At 35.6% G+C, this 19,139-nt stretch overlaps 1 protein-coding gene across 5 annotated transcripts in view; it reads right to left on the bottom strand.

Annotated features, from left to right (window-relative positions):
* Positions 1–12,951, bottom strand: part of LOC18448059 (heat shock protein 70 (Hsp 70) family protein) — a 39,696-nt gene extending 26,745 nt beyond the window's left edge. For 4 of the 5 annotated variants that reach the window (XR_002283351.2, XR_002283350.2, XM_011630166.3 and 1 more), the window contains exons 1-2: positions 11,248–12,951; positions 2,905–3,117 (exon numbers count right to left, since the gene is read on the bottom strand). Coding sequence is in view for 2 of the 5 variants with exons in the window: in XM_011630166.3 (XP_011628468.1) it covers positions 2,905–3,117; positions 11,248–12,417 (1,383 nt within the window). In the remaining 3 variants the exon portion in view is untranslated. Of the gene's footprint in view, positions 1–2,904; positions 3,118–11,247 lie in introns of those variants that run through there. The other variant, XM_088858064.1, reaches the window with a different exon arrangement.
* Positions 12,952–19,139: the final 6,188 nt, after the last annotated feature.

The raw sequence follows: 19,139 nt of genomic DNA, 5'->3' as shown, positions 1-19,139 counted from the left end.
GACTATTTCTTTTGGGTCTATTGATGTCTCCGATGATAGCCATGATGCCTATTACATATTTGAAGTGATGGAGAAAGGCATCAAGGAGGTGGGGGAGTAGCATGTTATATAGGTTGTCAAAGATAATCCTGCTCCTAATGTTGTCGTTGCTAATTTGTTGCGCTTAGCTTACCCTAATATCTGTTGGACACCATACACAACACAATGTATAGACCTCATGCTTTAGGCTCTTCACAGTTTTTGCGATATTTTAGATGCAGTTAAGAACGTTAGGTCAGTTACAACTTTTATTAATAGCCACACCCTCACCAGCAGCATGATGCGCAGATTTATAAAGAAGGAGATTGTGCGACTTGGGGTCATGATATTTGCTACCTGCTACCTACGCCTAGATTGCATACATTTGAGGAGAGTCCAATTAAGGCAAATGTTTACCTTGGATGATTGGAGAGCATGCAAGTAGGCCAAGGATCAGAAAGGAAAGAAGGTGAGACATATTGTCCCTTTGAAGGCTTTTTGGCGAGGGTGAAGGGCATTCTTGAGGTATTTGTTTCTTCTTGTCAAGCTCCTTCGCATGAATGATAGTAACAAACCCATGGGCTACATATATAAGGCAATGGAAAGATGCATGAGAGAGAGAGCCGGTAATTTAGATGATGATGCGAGCCGCTATGAGCCACTTTGAGAGATTATTGACGAGAAGTGGGATAGTCAGCTACATCAAACATTGCATGCAACTGGTTTAATAAGTGTCTAGATGTGCTAGTCCCTAATCAGGATATCCAAGACATTACATGCGCTGGTGAGCTAGTAAGTTACAAGTGCTCATTGAAGCCTTTCGGGTGTCCAATGGCAGTGAGGTAAAGGGCCAAAATTGGTCCAGATATAATATTCTTAAGTTCCTCAAGTTCAAGTTTAATATTTGTTGTTTGTTTCTTATATTTCATATATAATTGTAATTCATGATCAATTTGCACCCAATTGGTGGATACAACATGGGTGTAGTGCTCCAAATTTACAAAAGTTGGCCACTCAAATCATGAGCCTAACCACTACCTCGTCCAGCTGTGAGCGGAATTGGAGTACTTTTGAGATTGTAATTTAGTTTACTTTATTAGTTTACAATTTACTAATTTGTATTAGTACATTAGTAGTTACTTGTTAGTAATTACTGATTACTATGTCAATTGTAAATTTATAGTATTAAATTAATTAGTTTCATTTGATTTTATTAAATTCATACAAAGAAAAGAAATAGGCTTGAATCAAAGAGGCTCAATGACTTAGTTTATGTGAAGTATAATCGATACTTGAGGGAGAGGTTTGCTAAGAGAGATAAGAGATACCCCCTCAGATCAAAAATATAGACGAATGCTATGGAGTGGTTGGTTGATGACAATGATATCGAGGGGCATGAAGGATTGACATGGGATATGGTCATGGAGGCTTCAAGGACAGCAGCCAACCTTCTATGCCCACTAGATCTTCTTCCCAGAGGACGAGGGTGGAGGACGAAGGGGACGAAGCAGAGACAAATTCAGAAAAGACATAGGAGAAGGACCATTATATTGAGAAGAGATGATTTCAATGATGATAGGCTCGACTTTGATGCATATGATGCAGCTGACCCTGCTTTTCATATGATGACTAATGATTGAAGACTCTTTTGAGTCTTCAAGTCTATATTTCTTTCATTTTTCTTTTCCTCCTCTTGGTTGTGTGTATGTAAGTAATAAACTTGTAACTATTGTAACGATGCATGCACTATGGATATGAACTTATGGAGTATGGAGTAGTGTATGCAGCGTTGTGGACTATGGACATTTGATATGTCCTAACTCCTATGTGTTATTTCTTTCCTTTTCTTGATGATGAATCGATGTCTTGCCGTCTTGGATTATATGTTCCTATTTTTACTGTGTATGGACTATGGAGTGCATGGAGTTTGGATTATGGTATGGGCTATGGAGTATGGTCTAATACTCTAATGTCGAATGGTTTGAAATTTGAACTTCGATTTTTTAATTTGAAATCATCACAACACCAATCCTCTTCTTTTCTTGGATTACAGCCCCAGCATCATAAATAGCTAGCTATCTGCTGATGTTCCTCACATTTCAGTGCCTTATCATCTCTCTGCGTCACCTCCTAATTGGCAGTCCTCCAAAAATAATTGGTTAGTACTGGGCAATTGACCAAACAAAGCCCCACCGAGCTTCCTAGCAAGACCACGTACCACCACAACATCATCAACGTCAATCGTACTAGATCTCATTGTTTTTTTCCTTAAAAATACCTCCATGATATTTCCTCTAGTGTTATCTCAGACAACTCAAGAACGCCCTACATGCAGGATGATTCTCATTGAGGTCTATGAGGAACAACTATTTGGAGTGCGTAAAATGCCTGATATTGGTGAAGTGCATGCATCCCAGGTTCAATAAGAAAATGTATAGCGACAGGCGATAGTGCACGTACAAGGAGGGATCAAGCACGTGATTGGCTCCAAGTGCATTGACGAGAGGTTTACTAACAGGTGTATCTTATACAAATAAAAATAGAGAAAAAGCACCCCTCTTCATCAATTTATACCATATCTTCTGATATTGACAGCAACAAGACAAAAACAAATTGTGATTATCTATAACTACTGGCTTATATATGCTCCTGCTGACACATCAAAATGAAACTTAGAAGCCCATAAAACATTACCGGCACAAAGAAATCATCAGAAATGTGGAGAATATTACACAAAAAAGGAAAAAAGATACAGTTTACACTCAAATGTGAAACCAAAATTTAACTGCAGCGAGTCAGTACAATCAAAGGTTGAGTTTGCTCAAGGAACAAGTGATAAATTAATCAAATGGCTAGAAAATGTATTCCCAAAATGAGAGCCCATACCATGAAAGAGCTAATTTTTTGACATGTGCCAGGTGGTAACCCGCTCTGATTAGCATAAAATGCTTCCAAACAAAATGTACCACTTCTGTGAAAAGTAAGCATTTTAACACTTGGAATTGGTTGCCCTTTGGGAAACAAGATATTACTTGATGGTGTTGAAACAGGGCCTTCATCGGATGAAAATGCAATTGAAAAAGGAAATATATCCTGAACCTGGAAAATACCAAAAGAAACAAGTATAATAACATCAACTGTCATGAACACTAAACCCTAGAATATAAATGCATGCATGCATGAATGTAAACATGCATACAACATCCATATATGCAGGCATTTATGAAAATACATGCTTATGTAAATATAGACATACATGCACGCATACATACACCACAAACACAAGCAAGCACACAAATAAATGGTATTGTATAGTACGAGACCATTGATTTTTTATACAAGGAGGTCACAATCATTTTTAGTCATTGGATGTGAAATCTAATAGATGAAAGTGTGTCACAACATTTGAGAAATTTTATTTTGGGCTTTGTGCCCAAACAATGACATATCCTCAACCACCCGATTTCAAATCTTATGGTTAATGATGATTGTTACCTCATTGTATCAGAAGTAAATAGTCTCATTGTATACATTTCCAAATAAATAGAAAGAGAACAGCCATGGCTCGAAATATTTTTTATTCGAATAAATTTACAAGGTCTCATGCCTTCACAATGGGTTTACGAACTACAACAAAGGGCAGACATCAGAAACAGTTATACACAATGTCCTATCCTATAAGAACTGCTAATGCCTAAGTTCCTTCATGGTAAATTTGGCAAATCATATCAATCATTTAATAGAGTCAGCATGATCTAGATAAGATTCTCAAAATTCCAGGCTGGAGAATGTTTCAAAGACATGATTAAACCTTGATAACGATGTTGAACTAAATGAAAATCTTTTGTAATACTTAATAAATAAAAATTAAGAGAATATGAGAAAGGGGAGATGAATCCACATGTGCCAAACGTCGCTTTCTATAATTGATGCTACACAAACCCCTAAAAGCTAATGGAAAATCCCAAAAGGTATACTATCCTAAGGACAAGAGATAAAATCTAAAAGAAAAACTGCTTAATGCAGTTGCATAATAAAATTATCATAATTATTTTATTATTAATATTATCCAAATACCGAAAGAACCATTTTGAAGCTAAACTTTGAATTTTAATGAGAAAAACCTACAGAAGGCACCCACGGCCATGCTTAACATTATTCAAGAGAAAAAGGAACTTCTGGCAGTATGCCATAAAAATTCTATCTTGTTCTCAAAATATTAAAAAAAGCATCCTAACTCCTACTCTTCGAATCATTTATTTGTTTTTAAACAAACAACGCCATTGTAGGACGAAAAATGCACCTTATACAACAAATAACACAAGCCCACTAAGGCGGCAAGAAGTCCAATAACAAACGAATGTCTTACTTATTCATGGAAACCAATAATAGCACATTCAAGGGATGTTCTTCTTGATCCACAATTCCATAGAGTACATTAACTTATGTTTGTGTGCAACTCTCATCAAATACAACAAGTGTGATTCTATCATAATTCTTGTATTCTTTTTCTGCTCAAACCAGGAACTATGGGTCTAATTTGAAGAAGACACATCTTCTTGTCACATACTTATGAAGGCTTTCAGACATATATTTGACGACATGTGGATGTTCTCAGAGGAGAAAGGGGCATCCAATTCTATAAAAGCATCCAGAGGAATATGTTGGATAGAGCCACTTGGTTCATGTGGAAATTGAGATCCAAAAGTGGTGAATCATTGACACTTCATGAATAATCAAATCTAATAATACTTTATGAAGGAAAGCAAGCTATGTTCTAGTATTATTTTTCTAAAAGTTAGGTTTCTTGCTTCAATTATATTAAAGGGTTCAAAGAAAATGCTGCAGTTTTAAACATCACACAAGTGTAAACACAAACTCATAGAGCATTTCCAGTTCACTTACTAAGTTCCAAGTCAATCCGCTAGTCTAATTTATGTTTGGTCAAGTACTACATCCTACACTATGTTTTAGATGCTTTAGCCACAAGAAGGCAGTGGAGTCTTGGCCAAGATTTCCAAATCTGGACAAGCGAGGCTAAAACAGGGCCAACCTTGGCCATATACTAAGCGGAATGAGACGCAGGACAAGGGAGCTAGAGTTGACACAGGAATGCCACGAGTTTTTTTTTCCAAATCTTGCAACACTATTCAGAACTTTGTTATCTGCTCCAGTTCCTTGCTTTTCCCCAGAAGTACAGCTCCAAAGCCATTAATACATTTCACTTCTCAATGGTGTTTACTACTGGCCACCTAGTAGTTCATCTCATGTTTGAGTTGGCCCATCAATGAAGGGGGGTGGCGGATGTTGCAGGGTAGGTATAGCTCCTAAGTAGTCCCTCTCTCTCTCTCTCTCTCTCTCTCAATCAAGAGGCTGCCTCTTGTTTTATCTCAGTTACTAAAATTGACTCGTATAGTGCATTTGATATATATGTATCAATGTACCAGAGTTTCCAAAAGCGCTTTCATCAAATAGGAAACTAACAAAGACAAAAATGCATGCCCCACAATTCAAATTCAATATTAAGAGAGGTAACACTGGAAGGAATGATAAGCTTTCCTCTCTCTCTCTCTCTCTCTCTCTCTCTCTCATATATATATATATATATAAATGTCATATCCTCAGTGAGGTCATAAGTCCCTATATCTTTTTGGACAACTTCCAACCATGCATGTGTATATATATATATATATATATATATATATATATATATATATAGGGAAAGTTTATATAAGGTTGCAACCTTAAAATGTAGAATTACAGATGCACCTCACAAATATATCGAAAAGGTTGTTTTAATGTTGAAAAACCCTCTATTTGATCATCTCAATATCGAGATATATGAATATAAAAAAAAATGTTTTTGAGTCTTAGAGATAGTGCATCTTGCAACACATTATCTAGGCCGTCCATTTTCAAGATTTTCATATGTTTATAGATCTCTTTGATTTTAACTATTTTTGGAGTTTAAAATGTTCTAATTAGATATGAAAATATATTTTAAGATAATCCTAATAAATTTTTACAACAAAATTACATGTTATGATAAAATTTGGAGGTGCGCCTTAATTGGATTGTTTAAGGTTGCAACCTTATAGAAACTGCACCCATATATATATATAGGAAAAGTCTTCCCTATACCTATAGGCGAAAATGAACAGTGATTTCGCCTACCTTCATCATTGTCCAAAGTTCATCGCACGGTCACGATTGTCTGGTAGTGTTTCATTTTTATTTTCTTTTTTTCCAAATCGGAATGATATGAAATTTGAAGCGTGTGTATATCTTAGTGATGCGCACCTAATAAAAATATAAAAGTAATAATTTGCCAAAAAAAATTGACCAAAATACCCTTTAAACTTTTCGGGATATTTTTATCAATTTATTTCATGTAAAATATTTTTTGATATTTTTCATAGATTCGCCTATTTTTTATGAACACACACTCCAAATTTCAGATCATTCCGATTTGTAGAAAAAAAATGAAAAATGAAGCACTACTGGACAATCGTTACCGTGCGATGAACTTTGGACGGTGATGAAGGTAGGCATAATCACTGTTTATTTTCGCCTATAGGCGTTTTATAGTATCTTCTATATATATATATATATGGAAAAGATGGAATTAGCTCATATGAACATATGAGCCTAATGCCCAGATTGAATCTGGGCCGATCTGACGATCACGAATATCTGGTAGTGCTTGAATTTTATTTTATTTTCTACAAATCCAAATCACTTGAAATTTTAGGTGTGTGTTCTTCTCATCAAGGCGCACCTAATAAAAATATAAAAAAAAAATTATTCGTGAAAAACAAAATGATCAAAATACCCCCCAAACTTTTCGGAGGTATTTTGGTCAATTTATTTCATGTAAAATATTTTTTTGATATTTTTCGAAGATTCATCTATTTTTTATGAACACACGCCTAAAATTTTGAATGATTTGGATTTGTAGAAAAAAAAACTAAAATTCAAACACTACTGGACATCCGTGATCATTATATCGGCCCAGAATCAATCTGGGACGTTGGGTTCATATGTTCATATGAGCTAGTGGGGTAATTCAAACACTACCGGACATCCGTGATCGTCAGATCGGCCCATAATCAATCTGGGACGTTGGGCTCATTTGTTTATATGAGCTAGTGGGCTAATCCCATCTTTTCCCATGTATATATATATATATATATATAATATTGCAGAGGGTGCCTAGGCACCCATTAGGCCACAGTTAGATGAGCCCTTAATGGGCCCCATCCAGGGCAAGGGGCCTCAGAAAGGCAGAGTGCAGAGGACGTGGGGTGCCTCAAGGTGCTGCCTAGGCAATCGCGGAGTCACTTCCTTTTTGTAACACGTTCCAAAATCTATTTTCCATAATGTTTATCATCCTTCACATGATTTGCCAGTCATCATAATTTTCTCGTGTAGAATAGTTTCAAAATTATATTCTGGTTTAAGATGGCCAGAATATTTAGTCAACTCACAGGGCCACATTATTCATGTTGACCTGCATCCAAATCAACAAATTTTGTGGACATGATGGCCCAAAAAGTATCCAAGTGAGTCCCCTCAACTCCATGATCACTTTCGGAAGATAAAGGAGCCCACGAAAGGCTCCAATCAGATTACCCCAAGGATTAAATCAGGACCGTCTATTTGGTGGACATTCTGTTAGGAGGTTGGAGACTTTACGAGGCCCTCACCCAACCTAAAACAGTGGTTTTGTGTGCAGGTCCATGCGAATAGAGTGGACCAAATATGCATCCTGAATTAAAATACATAATAGATGATGCACAAATTGTCGTATATAATATGAGGCCCTAAGTGTCAAGAGCTTCAAGTCACCCTCTGTTGAAAAATTACAACAGGAATAAAAAGACTTCATAAGGATCTTTCTTTCCTATTGTGAAACAGGGGTTCAGCACGGTGCTTTCAATACCTGCTCAATCATACAATATGCTAGAAAATGGTGGTCCATTGGCCAGCACAACATTCTTGTCCATATTGGTTCTTCATTACCAAAAAGGACCCTCCCCAAACTCAATCTAATGATAGATACATATCATATACTTAGATTAAAAAATATAATGTTCATATTATATTCAGATAAATTACATCACGTGTTGTAGTACTTTGAACATAACATAACATAATAATTAGTTTTATATATTTCTAAATCAAAATTATATAAATCCACATTTTCTCCTTAGAATAACCAGTACCAGTACCAGGAACACACAACTAGTGGTACACCAAGCATCTATAAATAACTGGGTATCTCAGATTCTCCCATTTAGATGCTTCAAAAATGCCTAATGTAACCTAAAATATCTTAAAACAACTTCTAGCGTCAAAATTTTCAAACCACAAGTACGAATTAAATTTTAAAAAAAATTAAAAATGGATACACATCTGTTCATGAAATTCAAACAAACTAAGCTTCTCTACCCTTCTTTTTCCAAGTTCAATTCTTCGAATGCCCTATATTAACAATTCATCATTTAAAAAAAAAAAAAAAAGTGCTCAAATTCAAAAGATGTAATTAACCTAAGGCAAGATAAATTTCAAGCCATGCTTTTGATCAAATTCATAATTACCAAAATTATCCCATTTATCCAAATACTTAAGATGTGTTGGGTAAATGTCTTAAAGGTAAATGATTACTTAGAGAGAGAGAGAGGAAAAAAGTCTTAAAGGTGAACTAAGCCAGACTTCAAGACAAGCCTTGAAACCCACCCCGGAAAACTACTAGTCCTTCAGTCGTTCTCTGCATTCACTCACTCCGTTCGCTACGCTCACTGCACACTCAGCGTAAAGGCTTCGCTTGCCCACTGTTCGCTATGCTCTCTCCTTCAGAATGGACAACTTTTCAAACCAAACTATCACAAATGCTGTTTAATACATTATACATCGGTGAACAGTGAATTTCCTAATTTTCAAAGCATAATATACAAGAGAACTGAATGTAGCTTAATGCAATTTGTGATGGTTAGAAACACATGTTCCCTGGTATGCTTGGCTGCAGCTCAACTCCGCTTAAGACCATTAAAAATGTTTCACAGAACCAAAATATCACCCATTTCATTCAAAACCATTTACAATGGAGATATTCTCAGAAATATGAGTCCACTGACTCCATATCAAGAGTAGAAAATGGACAGAATTTACGAAAAATTTCACAACTAAACTCATTAACTCCATACCTTCCATTCATGTCACAACATAAATCCCACAAGGCCAATCCACAAAAATAGAAATATGAGAACTACACTTTTCAGAGCTACTAAGGCAGGTGGTTATGCAATAATCAGGGGACTGGGATAAAAATATCAATATAACATTTTAACTTTCAAGGAACATTCCTGGCAGGAGTGACTTTCCCAGAGATAACAAAGAACACAATTTACATGGGCTGACAATTTCAAGGATGGAAAATAAAGAATATGCACAGATTGTTGTCACTAACAATTCAAGAGCATGAAAGCTGAGGCTAAAAGCTGTATGGAGATCCTTCTGTTTGGGTGTCGTACACGTGTCAGACACGTATCGACATACATAAGGCTTCGAATTCTTTGGATTATTTTACTTCTTTATTAACAATTAGTTAAATAATTTTAGAGACTTGGTCTTATTTTTTGTTTTGAGCAGACACATGTGAACTTTGAAAATGTCTATAGAATTTTAAAATAATATATGGATTCAGCCAGTTAAAGTAGAATTAATCATTTCTTGCTATTTATCAAGAAATAGAATATTAGCAAAACACTGTTGGATTTAGTTGTCTCCTCATAATATAGTCATGTTGCCAAATCCTCTTTTTTATGGCATGAGGAATCTGTCACCCTGCACCCGTGCTGGACACTAACCTGCATACCCGTATCCATGAAACACAGGGCACTCCTATAGGAAATATGAAACTCAATATTGATGGCCAACTAGGACCAAGAAATTATGAAGAACCATGTGGAACCATTTAAAATGATGAACTGCAGATGATCCAAAGCAAAAGCAAAGCTGCCTGGGCAGAGACTAGATTATTGAGTAACATCTCGGAGGGGCCTATCACATCAAGGGCAACTCTATAAATATTATCAAACATATTAGAGGAGATGTTGTAGCTCCTTAGAGATTGGGTGATATTTTTCAGAACAACAAGGTCTTGCGACAGGCGCATAGTGGATGTATGTGTGTATCATTTATGTTCATGTCTTCAGAGGGGAAATCGTGCCATAGTGGATCGACAAGTTAATTTGGGCGTGTCTAGGAAATATTTATGGTGTGGAGATCTTTCACTACCTTAAATAGGTCTGTGTTCCTTTGTATCATGAACTTTTGTGTTCTTTCCAGGAATGTTTTATTTAAATTTAACTCATAAAAAACACAATGAAATAACAAGATATAAGGGAAATGCGAGTTGACAGCCAATAACGCTCATTCTCCTTACAAAAAGTACAGCCCATAAAATCACTACTGGACAATGACAATTAGTTCAGGTCATAATCTATAAAAGATAACCAAAGAATAAGTCCTGCTGGAAGAGAAGGGGGAGGAGTGACCAACAAAAGTGTGAAGGTAACCACAGTAACCCAAGCTTTAGAAGTTCAACATCCAAGGTCCCACATACTGCTAAAACCATGAGCAAGAGTGCTATAATGATGGTAGCTCTAATAAAATACAATTAAACTTATCAAATACATTCTCCAACTCATCAGAATCTCATTCATTGTAAATGAGTGATCCAGGCGTAGCAAATATAGTTATTCATAAAGATTAAAATATACTTTACCCCAAAAAAGATTAAAGTCATCAAAAGCGAATCAAATCAAGCATACATGAACGAAATTGTATTCAGAACAACATACAGATGCAATAACAACAATGAAAGATGAAGAAAGAGAAGAATTCCTAGAACCATGCCCCAAAAATTCAAAGAAAAAACCATAGAATTAATAACTTGTGATATGTATAAAAGAACTCTAAAATATTAAACAACAAAGAACCAAATCCAAGAGAGACACATGCATAGTCAAAATATAATTCCTTTCTCATGGTTCACTTATCAAATACCAAAATTAACCGAAAATTGAATATGATCTATCAAATGCTTGGAATCATAATCATATGACTAGACTTATAAAAACAAATTATTATCATTTAAGGATTTGATAACCCAAACTAATCAGATGATGGCAAAAGAACATTCATAAGCTTTAACAAACCAGTTACCTCATAGTCCCGGACCCTATAAATAGGGCTAAGCATAGCACATTGGAGCGCACAACCTCGTGCAACACATTCACTAGCATTTAAAGTGCGGCTTGGCTCCCTCTTAAAGAAACTTGCAAGCATCCTTGCAATCGCAGGTATACGAGAGCCAGACCCCACAAGCTCCACAGAATGAACCCTCTCCAAACCCAATCCTGCATCGTTTAAGGCCTTTTCACAAGGGACCTGAACTCTCTCGATCAAACCAGCTGACAGCTTCTCAAATTCCTCCCTTTTAATGAACCCCTTTACATCTATTTCATCCATTAAGCACTCTATGTTAAGTGGGGCTTCAGCATTTGCACTAAGAACCCTTTTCAGCTTTTCACAAGCCGCCCTTAATCGAATACTCGCCCTAACATTTGTTTGCACATCGATTTTGTATTCTTCTTTGAATTTTCTTGCAAAATAATCAACGAGGACCTCATCAAAGTCCCTGCCACCTAGGTCTCTATCAAAAGCATGGGCCAACACTTTAAATTGGCCTTGCTCAAATGAGGCTACACAAACCTGAGTATCACAGTGGCCTATATCGACAAATACCACATTCGTTCCTCCTGAACTTGCAAAATCGGTCTTGTAAATTCCATAAGCTAAGGCAGTTGCAGTGCCATCATGCATCAACCTTAAGGGTTTGAGACCAGCAATTGCTGCCGCTTCCAAATAGGCCCTTCTCTGCAAATCTGTGAAATAAGAGGGGATTCCGATAACGCAATCTGTTACTCCAAGCTCCAAATTCTTCGCTGCAATCTGTTTTAGGTGAGATAGGAGCATTGCAAGAACCTGAACTGGTGTGAAAACCCGAGTTTCTCCCATATAGGGAATATGGATCAAAATTCCACCGTCAGGGGCTTCAGAGGTGGCAAAAGGGAGGAAATGGAGGTCCCTCTGTGCATATGGGCAATTAAATTTCCGACCAATTAAGCGCTTGATCTGAGAAACTGTGGATTTCGGGTTCATGGTGGCTGAGGCCAAACCAGAAGAGCCAAGAAAGCGTTGCTTCTCACCAAATGAGACAATGGCGGGTGTCTCTCTCTTCGATTCATCATTCAGTACCACCTCAATGCCTCGTTGCTTTGCAACTGCGACTACACAGTTTTCGTCGCCAATGTCAAATCCCACCACACTCATCTCTCTCTCCCTCTAGAGAGAATTTGTTTAGAAACCCTAAAACGTAGCCTCAATTCACACAAACCCTGAAATTTCCAATGTGAATTTCCGATGTGAATTGGAGCAAAACAGAATTCTAATGGTGAAAAAGGCGCTAGCCTCAATAAACACCATGAAATTAACCAACTTGAACGTTCAACTTCTGAATTTCGAGCTGTAATGACAGAGAAAGCTCGAATCAAAACCACATACTCAAATTAATCCGAGAAAACCAGCTCAACTCTCCAAATTGTGGTTCAGAAGACAAAAAACCACCGGGAGCCCTAAATTTAAGCCATATTTTCAGCATGAAAGAACCCTGTGATCCACAAATTGCAGAGCCTTTAGGCCCAATTAATGAGGTCACTATTAATGACCAAAAAATAAAAATTAAAAGGAACCCAAAATTTAATCAATGTTCGAGAAAGTTCATGCAAATAACGACCGATCAACAAAGAAAAAGTCTTGAAGGCATCAAAAAGTTCTAAACCTAAAAGAGAATATCAAAAATTGACTAACTAATTTAGGGAAAGAAATGAGATTTCAGAAGGAACAACTACTATATTGCCCATATCCTTTTTCCAAAATGACCACTATATATCAAGCGAAAATGGATTCATGAGGACCCCTATCCCATCCAAAACATTCATAGCACTCCTCAAGAGTTAAAAAATGGGAAGCCATTAAAGCACTTCATTCTACATGGCTTCCCATTATGTAATCCAATTTAATGACTAATCTTACTGAGTGACTATTTTGAGCTACATCACTGATTTGGAGAAGCTAATTCTCTTACAAAGGGTGGTGTACATCAATCATCATCAGTGATCAGGTCCTTTACTTAATCATTCTATCATTGCAATGAATGAAATTCGTAATAACCATTTCAAAAAAAAATTATATATATAATAAGTATCCTACATGGGCACCCACCCTCCATTCTTGACAATAAACTGTTGGAGGTTAATTGTAGTGAACGTTGAATTCTAATAGAAATTGCCCGGTCAAATTGAAACCTTAGGGTACTAGCCTGGATCTAAGGCTCCTTGGTTTTGCTCCATTTCCATCGATTCTCATTATCTTTTTAAATTTTTTATCTCTTAATACAAAAAAACGGTAAAAAACCAACAAGTTGGTTTGAGTAGCTTCGAGCTGTCTCGGAACCAAGACGACCATTTCAGCTCACCAATCCAGTTTATAAAACATTGCTCGAAGAAACCCTACCATTTGTTAAAGAGACCGTATAAATCTTTTAAGGTATACATTACTCTATTCGAAATATGGCATCTCTTTAACATTGGTGAGGAGGTAGCAAAACGTTTGGACTCATATGAAAACGTGATATAATTTTCATGTTGATGTACTATAAATCAGCATCTATTATAAATCAAGTACAATAAAGGGAATAATTTTCACGTTGATGTACCATAAATCAGCATCTATTATAAATCAAGTACAATTGAAGTGAATCGCCCTATCACAATACATGACGTTTTAAGGGCCCATGGGATATTTTAGGGTGTTTTGGTAGCATTTATAAGGGCGTTTTGGTCTTTCCTGGAGTAGCATTTATAAGGACGTTTTGGTCTTTACTTGAATAAGAAATTTCGACAAGAAGGTGAAACCTATACTTGAATAATAAATTTCGACAAAAAGGTGAAACCTTTACTTGAATAATAAATTTCGACAAGAAGGTGAAACGTTAGCTTTGAAAGAGCTGAACAGGAGGATTGGTGGGAGTTTTTGTTGGAGGAGGTGTAATTTAAGGCTTCGAATTTGTATGGTCGAGAAAGAATTGATGAGAGATCGTGAATTATCCATTCGTAATCATTTTGATAGCTTTTTTCCAATTATTTGAGATACGTTTTTGGATGACTCATTTGGCCTCCAAAATTCCATATCGTGTCAACTTCTCAAACCCGTTTATTCATATGGTCCGATCAAATCTAGGCCTCTCCCATTCTGAAGTGAACCTCATATCATACAAAATAGGAAAAGGTTAAAATAGGGCCTAGGCATTATAAAAAGAAGTGAAGTGGCATCTTAAATCTCACCAAAAATTGTAGCATTAGAAAATCTTCAAGTCGATATATTGATCTTGATAGTCATGGATGTTAAAAAAAAAAAAAAATGGGGTTCTAAGTCCTAAAAATAATGTATATCGTAACGAATTATGTTGACCGCTCATTTTTAAGTGTCCACATACCTGCCCGATTTTTTGAGCTATAAATTTAATTTTCAGTAGTGGAAGTAGATTTAAGAGCCCTCGTAGGAGTTTCCTATGCTGGAAGTATTTTCCATACGAGGTTTTGAGATGAGGTTTACTTTTTATGGTGAAGCCTAGGCCTTATAGAAATCACATCCTATTAAATAAGGAAAAAGTATGCATAGGGTTGCAACCTTACTCTATTAAAGTAAGGTGCAACTCAAAAATCTTCTAAAAGATAGTGTTTCAATATTAGAGCAACCTCTGAGTGGAAATGAAGAAAAAAAAAGAATAATAAATCTTAAAAATAGTAACTCTTGCAACAAGTCATATGAATCGAATATTTTTAAGATTTTCAAATATTTATAGATCTGCTCGATTTTACCATTTTCGAAATTTAAAATTTTACAGCTAGAGATAAAATAGATTTTAAGGTCATCATAAGGTTTCCACCACCAAAACTACATCTCCACACAACTTTTGGATACGCACCTACTTCTACAGTTATAAGGAGGGCGCCTTATAGAACCTCAGCCATAAAATAATTAGATATTTTCAAAAAGTTTGGATAAAATAAAAACTCAATTGAAACAAAAGATAATCTCTCACATCTAAGTTAAATCAAATTTATTTCTACTTATTAGTTTGAGGGAGGGATGAACGATGGTATTCATTTATATTTGGGAAACGTGTGGTTTGCCCAAAGCATAATGTCAAAAGGTCCACCATCCCCCATTTTAGGGGCTTCGTTGCTATTTATTTTGTCCCAAATTTGGCAGAGGACATGTTTTTAAAAAATGTCTCCTTAAAATATTCCTTTTTAAGGCAAGAAAAAAAAAAAAAGTGTTACACCAAGGAAGTTACTAATTAATAAGAGGAAGAATTTGGCTTGGAGCCTTTGTGTTGCCCATTGTATTGATTTAATAATATTAGAAGCCATCAATGAATTGAGGGAGGTGAAGGACTGTTGTGTTGAATCAGACAGAAAAATTACAAAATTCATATACAATCACTGCATTCTTACCTTGACGAGGCAAAATTATGATAGAGTGCTCATTAGCCATATCATCATTTAGTTTGCTCCCTCATACACAACTCTAGTGTCAATCCTGGGCCACCAGCAATCAAAATTTAAGAAGATGGAGGCATCCGAAAAATTGAATTCCAAGTTTTGTTGCAAGGAGTCAAGTTGGAAGAGGGGTTAAAGAAATTAGTGATTACTGCAAATTTTGGGATAGGGGTAAATAGGATGTTACTGCCACGAATCCCACTTGTACAAGCCATGGATAGTTGATTTAGATATTAAACTTGCCAATCTAAGTGCCATTCTGTGGTGAAGTGTAGGATATTATGATAACAAGTGGCTGGCACACTACACCACCTTGGGGTGGCAACAGGCCGGGCTTGGGCCATGCTATCCTTGGCCCTAGTCCGGTCCTTGTCTCCATAGAACCGGCCTTAGCCCTATTATAGTAGGGCTAGGCCATACAAAATGTAAATGAAGAAAAAAAAAAAGGAGGCTAGGATAGACCGGCACTGGCGGTAGCCCAGCCTTCAGGCCACACAGGGGTTGCTTGATCCATTGCCAACCCTAGCACCACCTTATCAATATAGCAGATAACTTTCAATTTCAAGTTTCAATCTATATAGTTATCTTAATTTGTAATTTATGCTGGCTTATTTGACTTGGATGTTGATACTTGATACCAATAATGTATTCATTTTTTTCATTAACCCAACTTATCACTGTCAATTGGGTCGAAATGATCCCTCTTAGTGGGGTGAAAATTTATATCAAAAGGTTAGAGCTAGATGTGGATGCCTAAATTGAAGCCTTGAAAGAGGTAAGGTTCTATTTAGAACTTTTAATTGTGATACAATGTTGTTCTTTAACTGGTTGTAGTTTGTAAATCGAGAGTGTGCTCTTTGTTGTTTTAGCTTGTTCTCAAAATGTATACTCAAGGTGATTTTGGGACCAAATATAGCTAGAAAAAGTTGAGCAAATCATTATCGCTCGAATTTCCATGAGTGTGGTAAATTAAAATAATTATTTATGTGAGATCTTAAAAATGCATGAGATATATCCAAAAGGACATGGTTGAAAGTAGTGAGAAAAGATATGGGAACTTATGCCCTCACTAAAGCTTGATAGAGCAGAATGACAGACCATAATTCGAGTAGCTGACCCAAATAGTTGAGAAAAAACTCTGATAATAATGATGATGATGATAATTACTCCTATATGATTAATTTGTCTTTTGTATTTACAACGAAATGGTGGGAATTACATATAAGCAATAATCCTCACTTAAAAAGGTTCATAATCAAGGACTTCACCATAAATTATTCCACTATAGTATGTGAGTGTAACAATTCTAAAATTTCAAAAAAAAAAAAAGAAAAAAAAAGAAAAAGAGAAAAGGTACTTTTAAATAGGTGATGGTCTGTTTGAGTATGATGGTCCTTGGAGACCATCACTATTTTCAAAAGTTTTTACTTGGTTTAAACTTTTGCTTGCTGCTGGCCACGTCCTTTAATGGACATGGTTTTCATATGTTAAAAACAAACTCTTAACGCGACACCTCAGGTATGAGGTAGAGCCTAATAAAATAATATAATAATACGTTATAAGAATTTAAATAGGGGAGGTGAGCACTCCCACCCTAGAAAATTTTGAGATCTCTTTCTCTCTTTGGTCGAAACACAGTGAACTCCTCTCTCGAACCGAATTTTTATCGGAAGCTTCCTCTCAAATATTTGTGGGTAAGTGACATCTTCTTCCTGGAAAATAGTCTGCTTTTAATAAATAGTGATATTTCCGTCCAGGATCTTTATTTTATAAGTTTTGTGTGTAAGTGACATCGTCTTCCTGAAAAATAGTCTGCTTTTAATAAATAGTGATATTTCCATCCAGGATCTTTATTTTATAAGTTTTGTGTGTAAGTGACATCGTCTTCTTGAAAAATAGTCTGCTTTTAATAAATAGTGATATTTCCGTCCAGGATCTTTATTTTATAAGTTTTGTGTGTAAGTGACACCGTCTTCCTGAAAAATAGTCTGTTTTTAATAAATAGTGATATTTCCGTCTAGGATCTTTATTTTATAAGTTTTGTGTGTAAGTGACCTCATTGTCTCGAAAAATAATCTATTCTTTTTAAAAATAAAATGAAATAATTATTTCTGCTTATTATCATGAATTGTAGGCGCGATAAATTTTATGCGTACGTGACCTCATTATCTTGAAAAATAATATTTTTAATAAAAATTGTGATATTTTATCTATGTTAGAAATTTTGAATGCTGTAAATTAGAAAAATAAATTTATTTATTTTTCTTGTTTATTGTTAGAAATAAATGTGATATTTCTGCTTTTAGTAAAATTGTGATATTTCTTTCTACTGTTTTGAATATTTAGACATTGTAAAATTCATGTGCAAATGACTGCCTTATTATTTAAAAATTGACATTTTTGCAATTGATTATAGTATTGTTGTGAAATGTTTATTTGTGGATTGATATCCTATAAATTGTGATAATTCTGTATTCTTGAATTTCTATAAGAGTTTTTCTATACATATTAAATTGGCAATTATGCTAGAATGCCTTTGCAAACTGCTACCTTTCTAAATTTGAGCCCAAAATATTTGATTGGTTATTTTTGAAATGTTATAGAGAGTGACTGTTATTAATGGTTTAAGTGAAATTCCTATTAATGATTTCAATGATATATTGAGTAGATGATATTGCTGCTTTTTAATGTTTAAAGAGATTTAGAAATAATTTAAGTATGCAAGTGGACTCATCCAGTTCGCCGGTGAGGTATAAGTGGACCTGCAGGGATTAAGTGGACCTATCTGGGACGCCGATAGGGATTAAGTGGACCCATCAGGACGCTGATGGGGTATATAGGTGACCTACCTGGGACGCCAGTAGGGTATTTTGTGAAATCCTTTGAATTGTTATAAGCATTTCAATTACTCAGATTATACTTAATTATGCATTTATTGAAAGTGAAACTGTTGATGCATTTTTGTTAATAGATCTCATTTTGAAAAATATTGATATCTTTCAATCATGATTATTTTTAGGATCATGATGATCACTTACTGAGCAGCCAAACTCATCAAACTATGGTAAACATTTTTTCAGGATAACTGCGGATTCATTTTGAGTGTTAGTCAAGATCAACCTTTGAAGATATTGTTGTTGTGCTAGCTTTCTTTTGTTACTTTGTAAGACCTCGCCACTGTAAATTTGTCCTATCAATAGATGTATATATGTTTTGTCTGTCACATCTCAGGAATAACAGTATTGTAAATTCTTGGGGTGTGACTATTATGGTATCAGAGCAATAGGTTTAAGATTCTTAAGAATGGAAATTTAAAAAGAATATACTTAAAATCACATTTATTGTGTGTACAGACCGCGACAAAGTCAAGATCCAGAATAGCTGAGGCTAATATGAAAGGAATTCACAAAGCCTTGGAAAATATGGTTA

This window comes from Amborella trichopoda, chromosome 2 (genome assembly GCF_054954075.1).
Source record: "Amborella trichopoda isolate Santa Cruz 75 chromosome 2, AtrichopodaSantaCruz75HAP2 v2.0, whole genome shotgun sequence".
In the NCBI taxonomy this organism is placed as follows: domain Eukaryota; kingdom Viridiplantae; phylum Streptophyta; class Magnoliopsida; order Amborellales; family Amborellaceae; genus Amborella; species Amborella trichopoda.
This window is presented reverse-complemented; position numbering and strand designations above follow the sequence as displayed.